The sequence below is a fragment of the Epinephelus fuscoguttatus genome, linkage group LG11 (genome assembly GCF_011397635.1).
Source record: "Epinephelus fuscoguttatus linkage group LG11, E.fuscoguttatus.final_Chr_v1".
Classification (NCBI taxonomy): Eukaryota; Metazoa; Chordata; class Actinopteri; order Perciformes; family Serranidae; genus Epinephelus; species Epinephelus fuscoguttatus.
This window is the reverse complement of record NC_064762.1, coordinates 30101307-30119859: the sequence shown is the minus strand read 5'-3', so window position 1 is coordinate 30119859 and position 18553 is coordinate 30101307. Positions and strand designations below refer to the sequence as shown.

Here is an 18553-nt window from a genome sequence, read left to right as displayed (position 1 = left end):
CCCAACCATTTATTATCAGCAGATCATTTAATCAATTATAATGAAGAAAAACTCACTCTGCAAGACTAGCACACACACAGTGGACTCCAAAGCAACATTGCCATATAAACATGGATTAAATGAGTTCTTCTACACATAAAGTAAAGTCATGATGAGCTATTCACAAATTGAAAAGGCAATCAGAAAAATGCAGACCTAAAATCAAATGGATGATGCCCTGAGAAAGTCATCTGAAGTTGTGTTATTTCAGAACTGATACAGGAAAAAACAAAATGTCCTTAAATGTACAGCAACATTCTTAAAATGAGATAAAAGTAATGCTTTAATATCTGGCTGCAAGTGAGAACTGGTTTAACACAACATCAGCTTTTTTTTCTCCACATCAGTACATTAAACAACATGTCATCTGAGACCTCAAAATGATAGTAGGATTTATGTTTCATGTAAAATAATGCTGCGAAGACATGTTTAACAGCTCTCAGTTGATGTTGGTGTGGAGGTTGTTGATCAGGGGAGTCTGACAGAAACAGAAGGCACTGTGACGTTTTCATAGTTCACTGTGACGTCTTGTCCATTTGCATTACAATTCACCTGTGGAAAACAAATAAGCACTTGAGTTAGACTGAAATAAATAAATGTTGAATTTGAAACTGGAGCAGTCTGTGGACTTTTTAACAGTGAGACGTTACCGCAACATGAACAGTCTCCACCAGCATCTTACCATCATTTACACTGACTGACAGTCCCTGATCATTCATAGACATTTTTCATTTCACACATCACTTCACTTCAGTTTATATTTCCAACTCACAGTGTTGTCATCAGGTGGTCTCTGGTTCCCTGGAAAATAAAGCACAGAGGAACATTTCAGCTGTAAACTTACAGTTTGTGTTCATCAGTCTGAACAAATGTTGGTGTGAATTTTCTCACCTGAAGCTCTGATGAGAAGAACAGTAATCACAGTTATAAGGAGGAGTTCAGCCACACGCATCACCAACATGATGTAGTCCAGAGCAGACCAGTAAGCTGTACAAGCTGTGCAACAGAGGAATAATGTCAGATGCATCCCCAAATTGCTATGGACTGCCCAACGTGCATTTAAAGGTCCAGTTGGATTTAGGAGGATATATTGGTAGAAGTGGAATTTATTATAAGTAAATTTTCTCTAGTGTATAACTACCTGAAGATAAGAACCAATGTATTTTTGTTACCTTAGAATGAGCCTTTATATCTACATAGGCAGCAGGTTCATGTCTACAGAGATCACCATGTCGCACCACCGTGTTTCTACAGTAGCCCAGAAAGGACAAACCAAACAGACGTCAACGTCAGCCACCATAGTTAGCAGCCCTCCTGATATGAGAGTGTCGGAAATGTGACAATTACTTTATTCAGTGTTTTTAGCAGTTTCAATCACCGGGTTTGTTTTAGAGAGGAGGAGACCTCTGTGGATAATTTGGCTCCTGGTAAAACCCTCCTGAACCAAGAACACTGACGGAATTCTCACGGGGAGAAGATTCAGCTGGTTGCAATCTGCAATCCTCACTTTATCTCCCTAAATCTCACAGGTGCTAGCCAAAAATTCAGGAGGACATTTCTGTGCTGTGAAAATCAATTAAAAGAAAAATGATTTAAATAAAAGATTCACAAAAAACGTGTGTGTTTCACGTGTTACAAACAGCGTTTTGGCTGCCCGTCTGTTCTGCTCAAAATCCTGTTGCTAAAGAGAATTAGCATACCTGTGACATTCAACAGAGTTTAAACATTCATTTGATAGTTTAAATTCTGCAACTACTTTTACAAACAAAAAATATCCCTCTCCAGACATGTTTTATTATTGACTACTAATACATTTTGTTGAACATGGTCTTCCAACATAAAATCTATTCTTTCTCCCTCATTAAGAAATTTGCTTATGGTTAAGTTATCTTTTGCTTTCTGCTTTCTGCTTTCTCTGGTGCTGCTCGTGCTAGCATGACTGGTGAAAGAGCATGCTGCCTCAAGATAGCATCTGTTGTGCCCCAAAACTGGCAACATATATGAACCATATCAGAATGTTAAGTGTAGTTAGCATCTTTTACTGGTGTTGTTTGTTAGCTTGTTAGCTTGCAGGCTAACTGGCAGTGACTGACATCGTGTCAGTGTTAAAATAATATCTGCTACAATGTTTGTTTCTTTTTTGTAGCTAGTGGAAGGGAACTCCAAGTTTACATCCAAAAACTGCACATCTACCATGTTTGCTTTCAAAATGTTTGACTATGCTGATGCTAACTCTGCTCTATGCCAAGACTGCTCTGCACTGGGGGTTTCTATTTTCTTTGTTGGTATTATGTGAAGTCTGTTGCCCGTTGTTATGTGTTTCCTGTGATAAACAGCGATTGGCCTTCGTATCTGTGATGTACCTGATCCTGCTTGAAGCCAATTTTCATAGTGGCCAAACAGTGCAGTTACACCATTATGTGATGCCCCATGGCCCAAAAAGTATTTTTTCCTTAGATTTACATGGCAAAAGAGACTTCTGTAAATCAGTGGATTTTTTTCTGAGCATCACAGCCCTCCCGAAATGATTCATTTCACTATCAGGATTTGTGGGTCCAATAACATTTGGAAAATCTAGAAATGCTGCGAGCCTGAATAATTTTGTCCCCATTCAAGTTAATGGAGCACTAAACCGGAAGCTGGTGCCTGCTTTATGGGCCACAGAGTGCAGAAACCATGCTGATCATCTTGGTTATTATATAGACCTATATGGCAGTTGACTATTTTGACTTCATGCACCACGTGAGTGACTTTCATAAGAATGAATGAGGACCCGCCTCCAATGCTGTATCCAGGTTGTATTATACATCTATGGCATAGTTCCCCAGGAAAGCAGCTCAGCCTTGCTTCCAATGTTTCTCAGTGACAACTTGCAGTATTCTAGTGAAAAAAATCTCCTATTGTTACCTGCTGTTGTGTTGTTTTCAGTTGTTGTTGCTGATTCTGTTGTTGCTGCTGTTGTTGTGTCCTCACCTGAACAGATGAACACAACTCAAACTGTTGTGATGTAATATTCAAACATAAAATAAACAAATATTTGAGGTGATTATTCTCATCAGTTTGAAGTGACTTTAAACAGCTCAACATGTTCTCGCCTGGTTTCTCACCTGAGGATTGAGATCTGAAGGGAAACACCTGCACTCTGTCACCATCAGTCACTGCACATGTAAATAACTTATATCTTGATGTGTAAATGTAGAGAGAAGTCAGAAAGGTCACAGAGGCAGAGCAGGGAGACTGTGATGTCTTTATGTCCTTGTTGTCTTTATCCACATCTTGACCCTGAAACAGCCACTTCACTGTGTGTGGACATCGTTCATATGTCCTCACAGAGCAGTTTAATGTCACCTCATCAGTGTCCTGACGTTCAGTCACTGGTGAAGATGGAGATATTGTGAGAGAAAGACAACAGGAGTAAAATGAACTTCATCACTGTAATCATAATTATTGTAATGTTTCAGTATATTGTTCTAACAAGACAATTTGAGCTGAAAACATTATGATGGAAATACTCACTTCTAAGAACAGACATTTCATACCCACGGAAAAAACTTTGTTGCTCTGATTTGTGGTCCTGTATGCAGCTGTAATAACCAGCATCCTCATCTGTGACCTTCTTCATAACCAGAGAACATTTCTCTGTAATATTCAGTCTGTCTGATTTAGTGTTTTCAACAAGCTGCCCATGATTAACCAGCTCTGTTTGTGAGGTTAGTCGTTGACGGAAGAGCCATGTAGTACCGTCACAGTTAACCTGATCATCTGCCTTATTTTCACAAGACAAAGTGACATCATCTCCAGCTCTGACAGTTAAGAGGGGACGCTGTCCAGTTGCTGCTGCTGATAATATGAGAGAGAAACCTAAGGAATAGAGAGAATTAAAAACATGACTATTAAAGTCAAGAGTTCACTAAAGTCCCCATTCACCTGGCTGGAAATCAAACCGACTACTTGGCTGTGTTGATTAAATGAAGGTTTAGTAAGAAAGGAACATTAATGATATTAATAAATCAGCTTTTTTTAAAAGAATATTTCTGTTATTTACAGATGATATATGTATCCTTACCTGTAAACTGAAGCACCAGGATGAAAAATAAATTTGTTTTAATCCATCTGAATTCAGCCATCGTGCTGCTTCTGTGTATCTCTGCTGTTCTCACGCTCTAAACTGGAGTGTCTTTCACAAGAAAGCAATAGGAATCAGTTGTGGACACTTCCTCATGTGGCAATATAATGTTACTGAAGCTGCTGCAAACAGTAAAGATAAGCTTCTGTCTTAGTTATAAGAAATTTTGACTTGCTGTTTTAATTTTTTTTTTATGAGAACTGAAGAGTTTTGATGAGAATGTTGGTAACAACAGCAGCAGAGCTCTGGACGTTTGAACACAAAGGCTGATCACATTAATAGTTAGTGTCTGATAGATGTTAAATAACTACAGGAAGAGCATTTTGCACACATGTACTGTCCGATTTGTTCTTGTTGTTCTGAAATAATACAGTTTGTCACAGGAGATGTCACATTCGTGCTTATCCACAAAATGGCAGCTGTGTGTGTTTGATGCACTTCTGCTGTAGTTTCTGTCCAAGTCTCTTAACTGGTGCTTCTTATGTAGGGAAGCAGTATCAACTGTGGCTAAGACGAAGTCACTTACTCACATTCTGTTTTTTTTCTTGTAGGTGGAGCATGCCACCTTTTCGCTCTGGAAATTTCGAAACAGCCATCGACAGTAACTTACAGTGAATGCAACTGCAGCTAAATGATCCCCTATTCCCTTATCAGCGGCAATATTAGAAGAAATCAACATTAAAGAGGTCAGAGGTCACTGCAGCCTCGTAAAGATCCTGTGAAACTGGATTAAACATGTGGACTGAGAGATGCTCAGGAGATTTTGTTAAATACACTCACATGATGCATTTGTGACATTGATGTTTTTCACCTCCTAAGAAGAAGAAGATGACGGAGGAATTCTAATGTGTAACAACTGTTGGTTAACAAACATCTTTTGCAATAATTCAACTTGTTTTCTTTAGATGATGTTTGTTAGAAAACAGACAGGATTTATGGTGAGGAGGTGAAGAGTCAAACTCCTCACCCACCAGGATTTCACTCCTGATGTCAGAGGTGCAACAGTTGGATACCTGTTGGCTGTATAAAGCCTCAACATGACGACATGTGGATGTGCCAGTAAGTGAGCTGTCAGTTCTTTATTCTGTTTAAATTAACACAAAAAGTTACTGTTGCATTTTTTTAGACCTGCAGTTTCCCTTTTGTGTTCCCTCTGAGGCCACCTCACATTTCACACTTTAGTTATGCAGCTATGTTAATTACTTCATATAACTAATCACATCTGATTACTTATTGATAGCTTTTCTAAACAATGTTTTAAAGTGGGCAACATACATCTAGAATGTCAATTTTGACAGCATTTCCACCGCTGGTAAACAAGCTTTATATTGTACAGTAATGTGAGAGCTCTCTTCTGATTTCAGCAGTAAATACTGTTGAATTTCTAGCACTGAGAGACGTTCTTATTATCCGATGACATGGTTGCAGACATGGCAGACTCAAGTTGCTTATAGCAGTTCACTCTGGTTTGATTGGCAGACAAGAGGCACTGTGATTTTTAAACATGAGGACCAATTGAAAACAATGTTCAACATTTAAGTATATGCTGCCAAACTGATGGAACCTGTCGGGATGTGGAGACGACTTTGCTGAGTCCAGATGTCTAGAAATATGCCAAAAGAAGGCGTTACCACACAGCGAAAGCGAGACGCAAAGAAACAGTAACTGTAATTTACTTACATATTTTTTCCTCAGTAACTGTGACATTTACAATAAATAATAATTATGTAACTACATTATGTGTAACTAGTTAGTCCCCAACACTGGTCTTGAACTATAACAACACATTCTCACTCCCAACTTGTCAAATACCAATGCTTGGTCAGTGGTCTACGCTATAACGCACAACATACCTCATCACCATCAGTTTTGGATGCCCCAGAGCAGGTGCGTCACTACTTTATGATACCTGCGCTGTGTCTTTTAAAAATTACCTTGTGTTTTCACAGGAAATTTCCAGTTTCTGTTCATTACTGACTCTTTCTAAATTACACTTAAACAACACAATATAGTTCTTGAGGTGTCAAAATATATATCCAAGATCCTTGTGATGGTACATCAACTCGTAGGTTGGATAACACCTCCGTCCTTGCTTGAGAGCGTCTGTTTCACTTGCACCGGCACTATGCAGTTTCGGGGTTCGGGTAGGTACCCGGACACAAAAAGGACTATGAAATTTGGCTGCTTTACGGCATACATCATATCCCCCTCCTCTCTTTAGAGTAGCGTAGCCGAACCAAGGTGAACGATGTGGTTGTCATGGCTGAAGCGACAAAGAAAAGGAAGAAGGTGAAGGTGTTGTCCGAGGAGACAAAGAAAAGAAAATGGGAGAGGAATAAAACAAGAGCTCGAACAAGGATTATTGGCCCCGCTTTCACACCTGGGCAACCTATAAGGCTACTTTACCTGTTCTGATGACATGATGATTGCGCATTACACGGGCCAGCTTCAGGGAGTTCACCGGTATTGACTTGTCAACACATGCACGCACAGAAAGATTTCTGCGAAAGCTGTAACAGACAATACTGTCTTTCGTCTGTAGGGGGACCCCATGAGGTAAAAAGCGCAATCCTACATTATGTTGCTTTAAATCTAGACAACAAAAGCACACTACACTGTTACAAACAGGAATCTACCTGAGGTAGGAAGTTTGTCCCTTCCTTCCCACCAAACCTATGCAGACTTTCTCGCTCTTTTTACTACAGCAGTCGCTTGAAGCATCAAAGAATGCCTCTGCCCTGTGCGTGTCATACCACTGCTAAAGGGTGCCTCCTTAGTCAGTATCTGACGCCAAAAAATCATTGGTATTTGACAAGTTGGGAGTAACTGTGTTTATTATATATAATATATGATTTATTGTCAGTCCATGACTTTGCTACAGCCTGAAATATATCAACAATTATTAGATTAATAACCTGAAAATTTGAACTGACATTCGTGGTCCCGAGACACCCTCATCTTACCTGACCTGTAGTCTAGTGGCACTGATTGTGGTGTGGACTTCACTTGCTGTGAGCCAATGGCTGTGTGGGGCAGTTACCAATTGAGGACAGGTGTGATTCAGGTGCCTCACTCCCTGGGGTATTTAAGCTGCAGGCTGCAAACACTGCCCTCCCTCTCATTCTCCGTGTGCTTCTAATCCGCAGGCATGGGTCTTCCCGACATGCTGCAGCCATAAGGCTGGGTTGCACCTCCAGAAAGGCCGAGGAGTGATGCCGGCCTTGTGAATGGCAGCAGTCTGAAGTCAGCCATCAAGTAACAGTTACATGTGACAAAAAAGGACAACTACAGGAGCTGCCAACGTGCTGCAAAAGTGGACTTTGGCCTGCTCTCCTCCTCCCCCTCGGCGAGTGAAGAACTGACCATTCCCCCCTCCCCAGCATTCGATGAACTCGGACTTGCATGTTCCTCTTAGGATGAACTATAATAACTTTCACGATCCTTTAAGCTTTCATCTAGCACCACCCTCAGGCCAAAGATTTTATTTGTCTAATATCAAATACCTGCAAAACTAATGTCATTCCCATCAGCCTCAGCTGGTCTCTGTGTTAGTTATACAGCCAGTTTGTGCAAGTAACGGAAACACAGTGGTGGAAGAAGTCCTCATATATTTTACTTATATTGTCAAAGTAGTACTGCTTTTTCAAAATACTCTATTACAAGTAATAATAAAAGTTCATATTAACAGCAACATTTAAAGTATTTAAGTTAAAGTACTTGTTGGGCAGAATGATCCCTTTTTAGAAAGTATTTATAATATTATGGTGGTGGTGTTGGAGCACATTTTAATTTATTTATATACTGTTGGAAAGTTTGAACAACAGCACAGTCGTTCATATTTTATAAACTGATCATGTGTTTTGTTAATAAAATCTTTATCTGTAGAGTAATTAAAGCAGTCAGATAAAAAGTGACCTAACGTGCAATATTTACCTTTGAGATACATGGAATTTAGATACTTAAGTAAAAGTACCGCAAAATTGTACTTAAGTACAGTATTTGAGTAAATGTACTTTTCACCACTGGAAATGTGTCCAAATTACACTCGCTTATATCCAGCCTAGAGAGAGACTTCATTCCAGTTTCACTGTGAACTCTGAGGTTTTGTTCAATTATGTCTTAGTTCGCTGGATACTACAACGACATTTGTCCAACAGTTAGACCATGAGCCAGATGATAGAATAGAATAGAATAGAATAGAATAGAATAGAATAGAATAGAATAGAATAATACTTTATTGTCTACCTTCTATTCTATTCTATTCTATCATCTGGCTCATGAAAACTGCTAAGGTTACTAAAATTATACTGTGAATGTAGGGTAAGTCGTTTACATCTGAGACATAAAGAAGAGAAGTACTTGGTTTCCAAAATGTCCTTCTCAAATTTATTCATTATGCACCTATGCAAATAAAAAAAATAGCAAGCTAGCAAAAAAACAGCTTTTATTATCATATTATCATATTAAAATAGATGTTTTGGGGGTTACTGAGTTAATTATTGCAGGTTTTAAAGATGTGCAGGATGATGTTTTGCAATCTAAAGTTACGACAGCAGCAGAGGTGTGGTTGTTTGTTCCTCTGCTGAAAGGCAGGCACAGATAATGGGTGGATGGATGGATGATAAAGGCTCTGCTGTGACACCTGCAGGCAGTTTATCTGTATTACCTCCAACACTTGAGTTTATGACTGGGATCCTGCGTGTTTGTTTGTCTGTTAGTTGGCACCTGAAAAACCGAGAGATTTTAAAGTGAGCTGGCAAAATGTTAAACAGAACTGACTGTGATTAACAAGTGACCTTACTGTGAAATTTAATTCAAATACCTCAGACTGTATAGCTCTGACACTTTTTACATTTACATGTAAACTGTCATCTTAATCTGAATTTATGTGGTCTGAATTCCCCTCTTTAAAATATAGAAAATACATAAAATAAAAAACTTTATTTTCAAGAAATGTATGCTTTTTTCATGAATCAAAATTTTTTATTTTTTTTAAAAAATTTTTTATAAACCTTTTCAAGATAAATTTAGACTAAATGTAAGACTGATTTTAAGACAAAAAGTATTTTTCTTATTCAAGCATTGCAGGTAAGCATAAAGGTTGGTTTATATAAGGTCTCACACAGAGGTAGCTTTCATGTAGTAGGAATATGGTTATTGACGAGAGATTAGTTTATACCCACATTTTGCCAACAGGTAGGAGCAGGTATAGAGTAAAAAGACAGCATCAGGTTGAGTGGTAGATTTAAAAATTTATAACATCAGAAATGTGGACTTTCACAAAGACACTCATTTTGATAAAAAGAAATTAAAAGACAGTGAATGAAACGGGATGTCTGTGGTGATTACAACCTCACAAAGTTAAATTTAAGACTATTTAATGGCTTTTAAGGCCTAATATTCAGTTCGAAAAATAAAATCAATCTAAGAAATTTTAAGACTTTTTAAGGACCTACAGACAAACTGTCAAATTCATTAAGCTTAATTTGGATCTATAAGTTTAAGTGTAAGAATCTAGCTGCTTTGTCATATTCAGACCCTGGAATTGACTATTGAAAGTCTTAAAACATTAAATCGGATGCTTTTCAATGTAAAATATTTCACAGCTATAAATTCAGTGGCATTTAAATTTTGCAATTAGATGTTAAGTTTCTGATTCTTTATAACTATGATAATTTTTTGCTCCAGTAGAATGAGATTAACACCCAAATAAATTCCAATTGTTATGTCGTTCTTGAGATCTCACACCAAACTACATTTACTAAAATGATAATTTAGTGGCAGGACCTCTTTTTCTATTCAAATGTTATCAGAGGGGCGCCTCTAAAGAGTTAGGGATGGTTTTGATGTTTTTATTTGTTTTACTAGATTCCTGTTGTACCCATTTTTTGTGTAAAACCACAATTTAACACAAATTTTGTTAGTTTTAAATGGCTAAATAAAATTTTAAAAAATGTCCCTCTGCAGGAAAACATGTTTTGTAGCCGTATCTTTTTGTTCTCTATGTCTGTTCCATGACAAAAAAATTGCAAATTCACTTTTTATTAGCTTGTAATAAAACACAGAAGCAACATAAAATAGGGGTAACCAATATTTTAATATAATTTTAATTTAGATATTAAAGACTTCATAAAATAAACATTTTTTTCCCAAATTGTAGCATGGAGATGTGTCGTTAAGCATATTCTGATGACTGGAATGAAATAATCTTAAAACCCTGTAATAAAAGGGGCAGTTTTTGCTACAGTAATACAATTTTCCATTTACGTGACGTCACAGAGGTCAAGAAACAAGATCCAGCAGCTGCCTGCATCCATGGAAACCATTCAAATAAAATAAAAAAAAAAGAAAACACTCGTGTTACATAATCACAAGATCTGTGCCACATTCAACACATACTGCACTCTTGGTAAACATTAACGTGCTTTAAAGTATCTTAAAGAAATGAAAAGGTAAAGAAGAGGTATGAGAAATGAAGTGTGTGAAAACAAGTCCCCTTTAAGAAAAAACATATTATACAGACATAAGTGAGACTACGTCCACATGAAGCCATACAATCTTTAAAACGCAGTTTACGTGTAAAAACAATGTGCGTCCACACGCGACCCTTTTCATGCCGTCCACATTTAAACACCTTAACAATATGAATACAGCTTAATCTCTTCTTTGTTTTTCTCTTTTCATTCAGCAAACAACAAAACGGTCATCAACGCAAACACCTGGCGAGGAGTGGGACAAACCTGTTTTCTGTCATTTACTGCTCTCTATGATAACCTATTATTATTTAACAGAGCCAAATTCCACATTTAGTTCTTTATTTCTCACAAAGAGTATATAATTATGCGTTTACAAGCACTCCAGTGCCAACTAAGACATCATTTTATGATTGAAATATGACTGTGGCTACGATTAATGATCATTTTCATTACTGATTAGCCCATTTCATATCATTCTACAAAATGAAAAATTCTTTCCTCTTACAATAGATCCTTAAGTGACACATTGGATGTCTAGTTTTGTGTGACTAGCAGTCCAAAATAAATTTGGAACCACCAATTGTTTGGGGTTTTTATGCTTAGACAATTATCAGATTACTAAAATGGTCGCAGAAAATTTTTCTCGTTGGCCAATTAATGACTTAATTGACAAGATATCTTCTGTCAAAAAAGTCTGCTGATCACAGACAAATTTACAAGTGACAGAAGACTGTCTTTTTAATGTTACTGCCACACACTCCTCAGCTATGTTCAAAGTTCCCCATACACACTAAAAGTAGGGCTGCAACTAACGATTATCTACACTGTCCATTAATCTGACAATTATTCTCTCAATTAATTGATTAGTATTTTGGTTTATAAAGTGTCTCAACACACGTGATGATGTACTCAAATGTCTCGTTTTGTCCACCACCCAAAGATATTTACTGTATTTTGATAGAGGAGTATTGGAAACAGAAAATATTCACATTCAATAAGCAAAATTGGTGAATTTTGATGTTTTCTTTCTTCAAAGTTTACTCTGATTATTTGAATATCAAATTAGTTGACAACTAATCGATTAAATGATCATCTCTGCAGCTCTACCTGAAACACAAAGCCTTCATTACAAGATTTTCCCACTCTGATTAGCGTCCTGGAAAAAGCTTTCTTTTTGGTTGTGAAAGGCACCGGCTCGGTGTGGACAGATGGCCGGAAACAGAGAAAAAAAAATGTTTTAAAAAGTAGTTGGCTTAATGTGAACGTACTCTGAGTCAGTGCAATAAAAATAAAAAAGAAAAAGCACTCGGTCTGGATACTGGCTTTCTGCAGCAGCTGGTTGTGAGACTTTTCACATTGTCGTCGTCTCCTCAGTTTGCTGAGGCCTCAGCAGCCCCACAGTCCCTGATTCGACGCTTGGCTTTTCACTGGCTGGACCCGTGTTCGGAGAAGGGACAGAACTTCAGCCACCAGCTGAAAAAGTTCTGCTTTGATTTGTGCGCTATCTGAGCCATTTTGAAAGGTGCCCAGCCAGGATCTAGAAGTCCTCTCCTGTGCTCAAAGCTGGCTGGTGATTTCATCAAAGTGGCTGGTCAAGCTTTGGAACAACAGATTTCCCGCCCTTCTCGATTTTTCAGTGCAAATCAGCTAGAAAAGTCTTTCTTACGTCCACTGAGCCTCACGCTGAAGGAGCTGTCAAAAAGTGCCTCAGTTTGCAGGGGACATTTTTTTCTTTTTTGTTATTTTTTTTTTTCTGGAAAAACCTCAGTAACAAAACTAGAATCTCAGTTAAAATAACAAGGAAAAATATACACAAATATATGTTTACAATATATTTTGTACATTTACACGAGCTCTTTAAAAAATCAACGCAAGGCTGCCTTTTGAAAAGTATTCACAAAGAAAGTGCCGTCATCACTTTGCATAATGTAAACATGAGACACTGGTCCTGTTGCTACTGGAGACGACCTCAGCTTCCTACTGCACAATTTCAATCACAAAAACATATTTTCCTCTGCCAGCAAGAAGGCAGAAAATATGAGACACACCTGGCGGACACAGCATTGTCGGTCAGATCTCCAGCAACAACACAATGTCTCCAAAATGTTCACAAATGCAGGCAGCATGTTGAATAATGGGAAATTGTACTACAGCTAATAAAAAACTCCCTTCATTGTATTGCAATGTGTTAAAGGCCAAACTCAATTTACCTTAATGCCTATTTTCCAATTGTTGGCATTTAAATCCAATCAGATGTGATCATTATTATTATCTTGTACCTTCAGCAGCGACTTTAAGTGAACAGTCATTTGCTCTCGGCTTTGGTTGCTCTGTTGAGGCTCGTTTTCTCCCACCCAGTGACTGGGCGGTTTAGGTAAGACACTCGGCGACGGCGGCTCACTGAACTTAGCTCCAGCGTAGACCTTCTCGCCATCTTTGAGGTATTCAGGTGCAGCTTCAGCAGACGGTATGTTCACAATCTTCACGTTGCCCGAGTTGCGGAGGGGTTTTTTCTGCTCCCGGAGTGGAGGCTGGTGGAGAGATGAGGGCTTATTCGGGCTGCTGTTATCTTTTTTCTTTATGGAGTGGGATGCTCCAGGGGTTTGGCCCTGCTTGGGCTTGTGGCTCCGTTTGATCATGTTCTGGGCGGTTTGATCATTTCGGGGCAGGTTGCGGGCAGGCTGGCCATCTGGCTGTGTGGCTCCTCTCTCCAATCGGCCACCTTTGGATTTCAGTTGCTAAAAAACAGAAGCAAATTTTCTTATTAATCCAGATGTCTGATGAATAATCATTCTATGAATGGACAACCTTACATCCTCTTGTTGAGCATGAAAGTTAATTTTTGACCATGGAAATAGTACAACTCTGATTCCATAAAGTTGGAACGCTGTGTAAAATGTAAATAGAAACACAATGTAATAATTTGCAAATCCTCTTAGACCTATATTCAGTACAAAAACAAGATATTTAATGCTCAAACTGATAAACTTTATTGTTTCTTGTGAATATACACTCATTCTGAATTTGATACTTGCAACATCTTCTAAAAAAGTTGGTACATGAATGCTCAAAAAAACAAAAAAACAAACAAAACAAAACTGTTTGGAACAGTCCACAGGTAAACAGGTTAATTGGTAACAGATGACAGTGTCATGATTGTGGAGGGGCATCCTTGAAAGACTTTGTTATTCACAAACAAGGGAAGGGCAACATTCATTGCTTTGTGAAAAGCTGCATGGGCAAACAGGCCAACAGTTGCAGAGTAACATTTCTCAACACACAATTGCAAGAAAGGGACTGCACCATCAACCAATAATATCACCAACAGATTCAGTGCATCTGGAGAAATCTCTGCACGCAAAAGGCAAGGCTGAAAACCAACACCAAATGACCTGTGATCACTCAGACGGCACTGACATTAACTGTATAAAAGATATTACTACATGGGCTCAGGAGAACTTCGGAAAACCACTGTCGGTAAACATAGTTCATCACTGCATCTAAAAATGCAAGTTAAGACTGAACCATGCAAAGTGAAAGCCATATATCAACAACATAAATACGCCACAGACCTCTCTGAGCCTGAGCTCATCTGAGATGGACTGACACAAAGTGGAAAAGTGTGCTGTGGTCGGACGAGTCCACATTTCAAATTGTTTTTTTAAAATCATGACGTCCTGTCCTCTGGGAATAAGAGGCAAAGGACCATCCAGATTGTTACCAGCGCAAAGTTCAAAGCCAGCATCTGTGATGGTATGCGTGTTAGTGCCCATGGCATCATGGGTAACCTGCACATCTGTGAAGGCACCATGAATGCTGAAAGGTACATCACTGAATTATCAGGGACATCCCCGTTTACTTCAGCAAGACAATGAGTCACATTCTGCATGTTACAACAGTGTGGTGTTGTAGCAAGACAGTGTAGGTACTAGACTGGCCTGCCTGCAGTCCAGACCCGTCTCCCATTGAAAATGTGTGGTGCATTATGAAGCGCAGAATACGAGAGATCCCAGACAACTGAAGCAACTGAACTGAGCAAGTCTTATATCAAGCTAGAATGGGAAAGACTTTCACTTTCAAAAGGTGTCCTGTTATGCACCTATGTGTGTGTTAAAAGAGAAGATGATGTAACACAGTGGTAAACATGCTCCTGTCCCAATTTCTTTGCAGGCATCAAATTCAGAATGAGTCTATGTTTACAAAGAACAATAAAGTTAATCAATTCAAACATTAAATGTCTTGTCTTTGTACTGCATTCAATTAGATATAGGTCTCAAAAGGATTTGCTATCATTACATTCTGTTTTTATTTATTACATTTTACACTGTGTCCAGACTTTATTTTAGGGTTGTAGTAGGACAAAAACAACACGTACACACTTATTTTATAGTGAGTGTGGTGGTAGGGCTTTACTGTAAAGCCGCCTAAGGGAGTCTGAACAAACATTAGGTTACTACATTATTGTTGAGGTCTACGCAAACACAAAAACAGCCTATACCTTTAAATATTGAATCTGGAACAAGACCAACAAAGGAGGAGCAATTAACTATTCTATTTGTTTTACTTTTACCTGTTTAACTTGTTTGGCAGTTTGTTTTTGTTTTGTGCACAAAGAGAAGGCAGCCACACACACACAGTTTGGGCAAATCGCAAACCAACACCCCAGTTACATCACACCTCCTTCACATAACTCATTTCCTGAACTTGTCCTATTAATGTCCATCGGGTATCGCAGTCGATTTAAAATCTTTTCACATGTTCACATCAAGTTCTACAGGAATCTTCTTTCAGTAATTATCAAACATGTATTACAGATGACATGTCCCTGCCTGGCTGTTAAATTAACAAGGTTTAAAAGACAAGAACTTTTAATTATGTGATAAAACTGAATTGCAACTAGGGCTGCCACTAACGATTATTTTCACTGTCGACTAATCTGTCGATTATTTCTTTGATTAGCTGACTAATCAGTTCATCGAAAAATGTGTTAAAATGTTGAAAAATGTCGGTCTGTCTCACCCAAACCCCAAAATTACGTCATCTAATGTCTTGTTTCCTACTCACGCCAAAGGGTTTTAGTTCACTGTCTTGGGAGAGTGTGTAAAGCTGCCAATATTTCAACGTAAGAAACTGGAATAAGAGTATTTTGAGTACTTTTATAGTACTTTTCTATGAAAAATGACTCAAACCAATTAGTCGACTACTAAAATAGTCACTGATTATTTTAATAGTCGATTAGTCATCGATTAGTCGACTAAACATGGCAGCCCTAATTGCAACATCATAAGCATATTTGAGTGTTATGAGCCCTGCATTGTTTACATGGGCTTTCTCTCACTTTCATTTCACCGATAATGCTGTAAGCAGGATGCAACCTGAGGCTTTTGAAGCAGCCTGTGAAAGGAGGAAGACAGACTTGCTCACTACATCTCTACTTTCGATTCCTTACAACAACGATACTAACTGCGTCATGTCAAACAGCCTCAGGCACTACAGTAGACTCATGAACAACAATATTTTATTTGTTTGATAGATGTTGATATGTTTTATGATGTTATAAAATCATAAAGACTTCACAAAATATGCCAAAAAATATGGAAATAACTGCATGTAACTGTTACTTTCAGCTATTGAATATTTCCTGGGTTAATAGAGTACTTCTTTTGTTCATAACATGTCAAAAAATGGTGGAAAATGCTCATTTCAATCTGAAATTCAACTAAAAATATACTGCATAACCACCCAGAAAATATTCACATTAGAGAAGAAGTTGTGGCACTTTTGCTTAAAAAGATACTTGATTAATTAATTGATCATCCAAACAGGTGGCAACTTATTTTTGTATCAATTATTATCACATTTATTCTTCTGTCAGCTCTAAATGGAAGATATGTAAACACAGTACAGTATGTTGTGTAATAGCGCGATATCAAGAGAGATACAGAGATATATTGGATTGCAATTGATTTCCGGTATTAACTAAACTGACTGGGTGGTAAACAGCTGATCACATAACAGTACTGCAGTGCAGATGATATCAACAATAAACCAGTAACGTTATAGTTACCTCCTTCTTGGCTCCCTGTTTGAGATGATGGAGGGTGAGCACGGTTTGTGTTCCTGTAGGGTGCTCGGTACCGGGCTGAGCTGCAGGTTTGTGAGCAGATGCAGCAGCGAGAGAGTTGTTGTTGTGGTCAGACAGCCGGATGTTGGGGCTGTTTCTCGGAGGTTTCAGGTGATGCAGCGGCGCCGTCGACCGCAGCTTCCTTCCTCCTTTCTTCAGCAGCGCCTGCCTCGTCTTATTGCCCGTGTTCACCCCATCACTGCTGGGAATTAACGATATCGGGTTGTTGTTTTCGACGTTGCCGATGTTAGCTTCATCGCTGGGAGTCGGAGATCCGTCCAACATGTCTTTGGACTGGCGAAAACATAAACAGGCTGTGAAATTCCTCCGCGGCTAAGTTGGTTTAGCTAACAACGTCACAAGCTAACGGTTAGCCAACTACGCTTCGAGTAACACACGTTCTTATCGACGAAGAAAGAGTTACTGCACGAATATAACCTTAAATAGTCTCAGAAGTTCCTGAGGGTAAAGTTGTGGGATTTTAATTATTATTTCTCCTGCTAAAAAACGATGGACGACCTTTGTCCCGAGATGGCGTCGGCGTAAGTGCGCTTTGTAAGGCAGAAGTAGCGTTAGCATAATATTAGCCAAAATGAAACATATGACTTCCGGCGCTGTATTTCAAAATAAGAGGTTTCTTGACGGAGAACAAATGAAACACAGACTGCTGAATATCCACTAGGCTACATTGAATTTCTATTCACCTGTACTGTTTTGTTTTAGCATGGGGTCTGTGCAAGGCTATATTAAAAACAGGGAAATAAATAGGCTAATCTACGTGTTTCTGTCTCACAGAAATAAAGGTATTGATATAAAGGTCTTGTTAAGTAGCCTACATTAATTTTGCTATCCAAAATAACCTTTCCTTTCTTTCTCTTGGACGTTTCTACTACTTTCATGTAAAAAAAAAAAAAAGTAATACAAATTGACCCCTCAGGAGACATCACTGTAGCTTATTTTCAGGCTTATGTTTGCCCTCAGTTGTGGAGGAGGTTTTCAGACCATAAGAGTAGAACAACCACAATGTAAAAATGCTTTTTCAGAGGAAGAGCCATGTATTCAAATTTGCTCAAAGTAAAGTAGGCCACTCACAGTTTCAGTGCCCCAGGCAAGCTTCCCCTGACCTTGAACCATTTTTACATAAAATGTCATCACTTCATAATCTTATTCTATCAAACATTTGTAGGAAATTTTGCGATAATTAGCATTTGAATTTTTGTGTATGGCTGTAAACCTGATCACAGTGACTGTAACCTTTGACCACCAAATTCTAATCAGTTCATTCTTTATACCAAGTGGACATTTGTGCCAAAGATTAGGAAATGCCCTCAAGATTTTCTTGAGATAATGCATTCACAAGAATGAGGCCAGTGGTGTAGTGGAGGGTATACACAGGTATACGGGGTATACCCACTTTTTTTTCTATCCAGTTACAGTATACCCACCTATCAGCTAAAAAGCCATTTTAATAGAAGAGTATGCCTATTTCCTCATCGGTAACCTACCTATCTACCTAGCAGTATACCCACCTCATCAACTACCACTACACCACTGAATGAGACATATGCAAGGTCACAGTGACCTTGACCTTTAACCACCAAAATGTAATCAGTTCATCTTTGAGGCCAAGTGGACCTTTGTCCCAAATTTGAAAAAAATCTTTTAAAGTTTTCTTGGGATATCATGTTCATAAGAATGGGATGGTCGGACAACTCAAACAAACATAATGCCTCCAAACACGGCTTTCATGGATGCATAAAAAATTACAACTGACTTAAGGTGATGTTT

General features: G+C 38.4%; 2 protein-coding genes across 2 annotated transcripts; both read right to left on the bottom strand.

Annotated features, from left to right (window-relative positions):
* LOC125896882 (uncharacterized) lies at window positions 1-4211 on the bottom strand. Its single transcript, XM_049589833.1, has 7 exons — window positions 4106-4211; window positions 3556-3900; window positions 3147-3413; window positions 2947-3012; window positions 931-1035; window positions 812-840; window positions 1-591 (listed from the first exon to the last, which is right to left on the bottom strand). Exons 1-7 carry the CDS (start codon window positions 4164-4166, stop codon window positions 508-510), a joined length of 957 nt encoding a protein of 318 aa, XP_049445790.1. The 5' UTR covers window positions 4167-4211; the 3' UTR covers window positions 1-507.
* A 6307-nt stretch (window positions 4212-10518) lies between these two features.
* On the bottom strand, window positions 10519-17348 carry pnrc1 (proline-rich nuclear receptor coactivator 1). The gene is made up of 2 exons (XM_049589849.1): window positions 16709-17348; window positions 10519-13379 (listed from the first exon to the last, which is right to left on the bottom strand). The coding sequence occupies exons 1-2, from the start codon at window positions 17048-17050 to the stop codon at window positions 12891-12893; spliced, it is 831 nt and encodes a 276-aa protein (XP_049445806.1). The 5' UTR covers window positions 17051-17348; the 3' UTR covers window positions 10519-12890.
* Between the last annotated feature and the right edge of the window lie 1205 nt (window positions 17349-18553).

What these genes read in the sequence shown, in the direction of transcription:
- pnrc1 (XM_049589849.1), bottom strand. Translation starts at nt 17,050, where the DNA reads ATGTTGGACGGATCTCCGACTCCCAGCGATGAAGCTAACATCGGCAAC. An exon ending in AACAGGGAGCCAAGAAGGAG is followed by an intron (nt 13,380 to 16,708) that starts GTAACTATAACG and finishes TCTGTTTTTTAG; the next exon opens with CAACTGAAATCCAAAGGTGG.
- LOC125896882 (XM_049589833.1), bottom strand. Translation starts at nt 4,166, where the DNA reads ATGGCTGAATTCAGATGGATTAAAACAAATTTATTTTTCATCCTGGTG. An exon ending in CCTGGTGCTTCAGTTTACAG is followed by an intron (nt 3,901 to 4,105) that starts GTAAGGATACAT and finishes TCTATTCCTTAG; the next exon opens with GTTTCTCTCTCATATTATCA. An exon ending in TGAAAACAACACAACAGCAG is followed by an intron (nt 1,036 to 2,946) that starts GTAACAATAGGA and finishes TCTGTTGCACAG; the next exon opens with CTTGTACAGCTTACTGGTCT.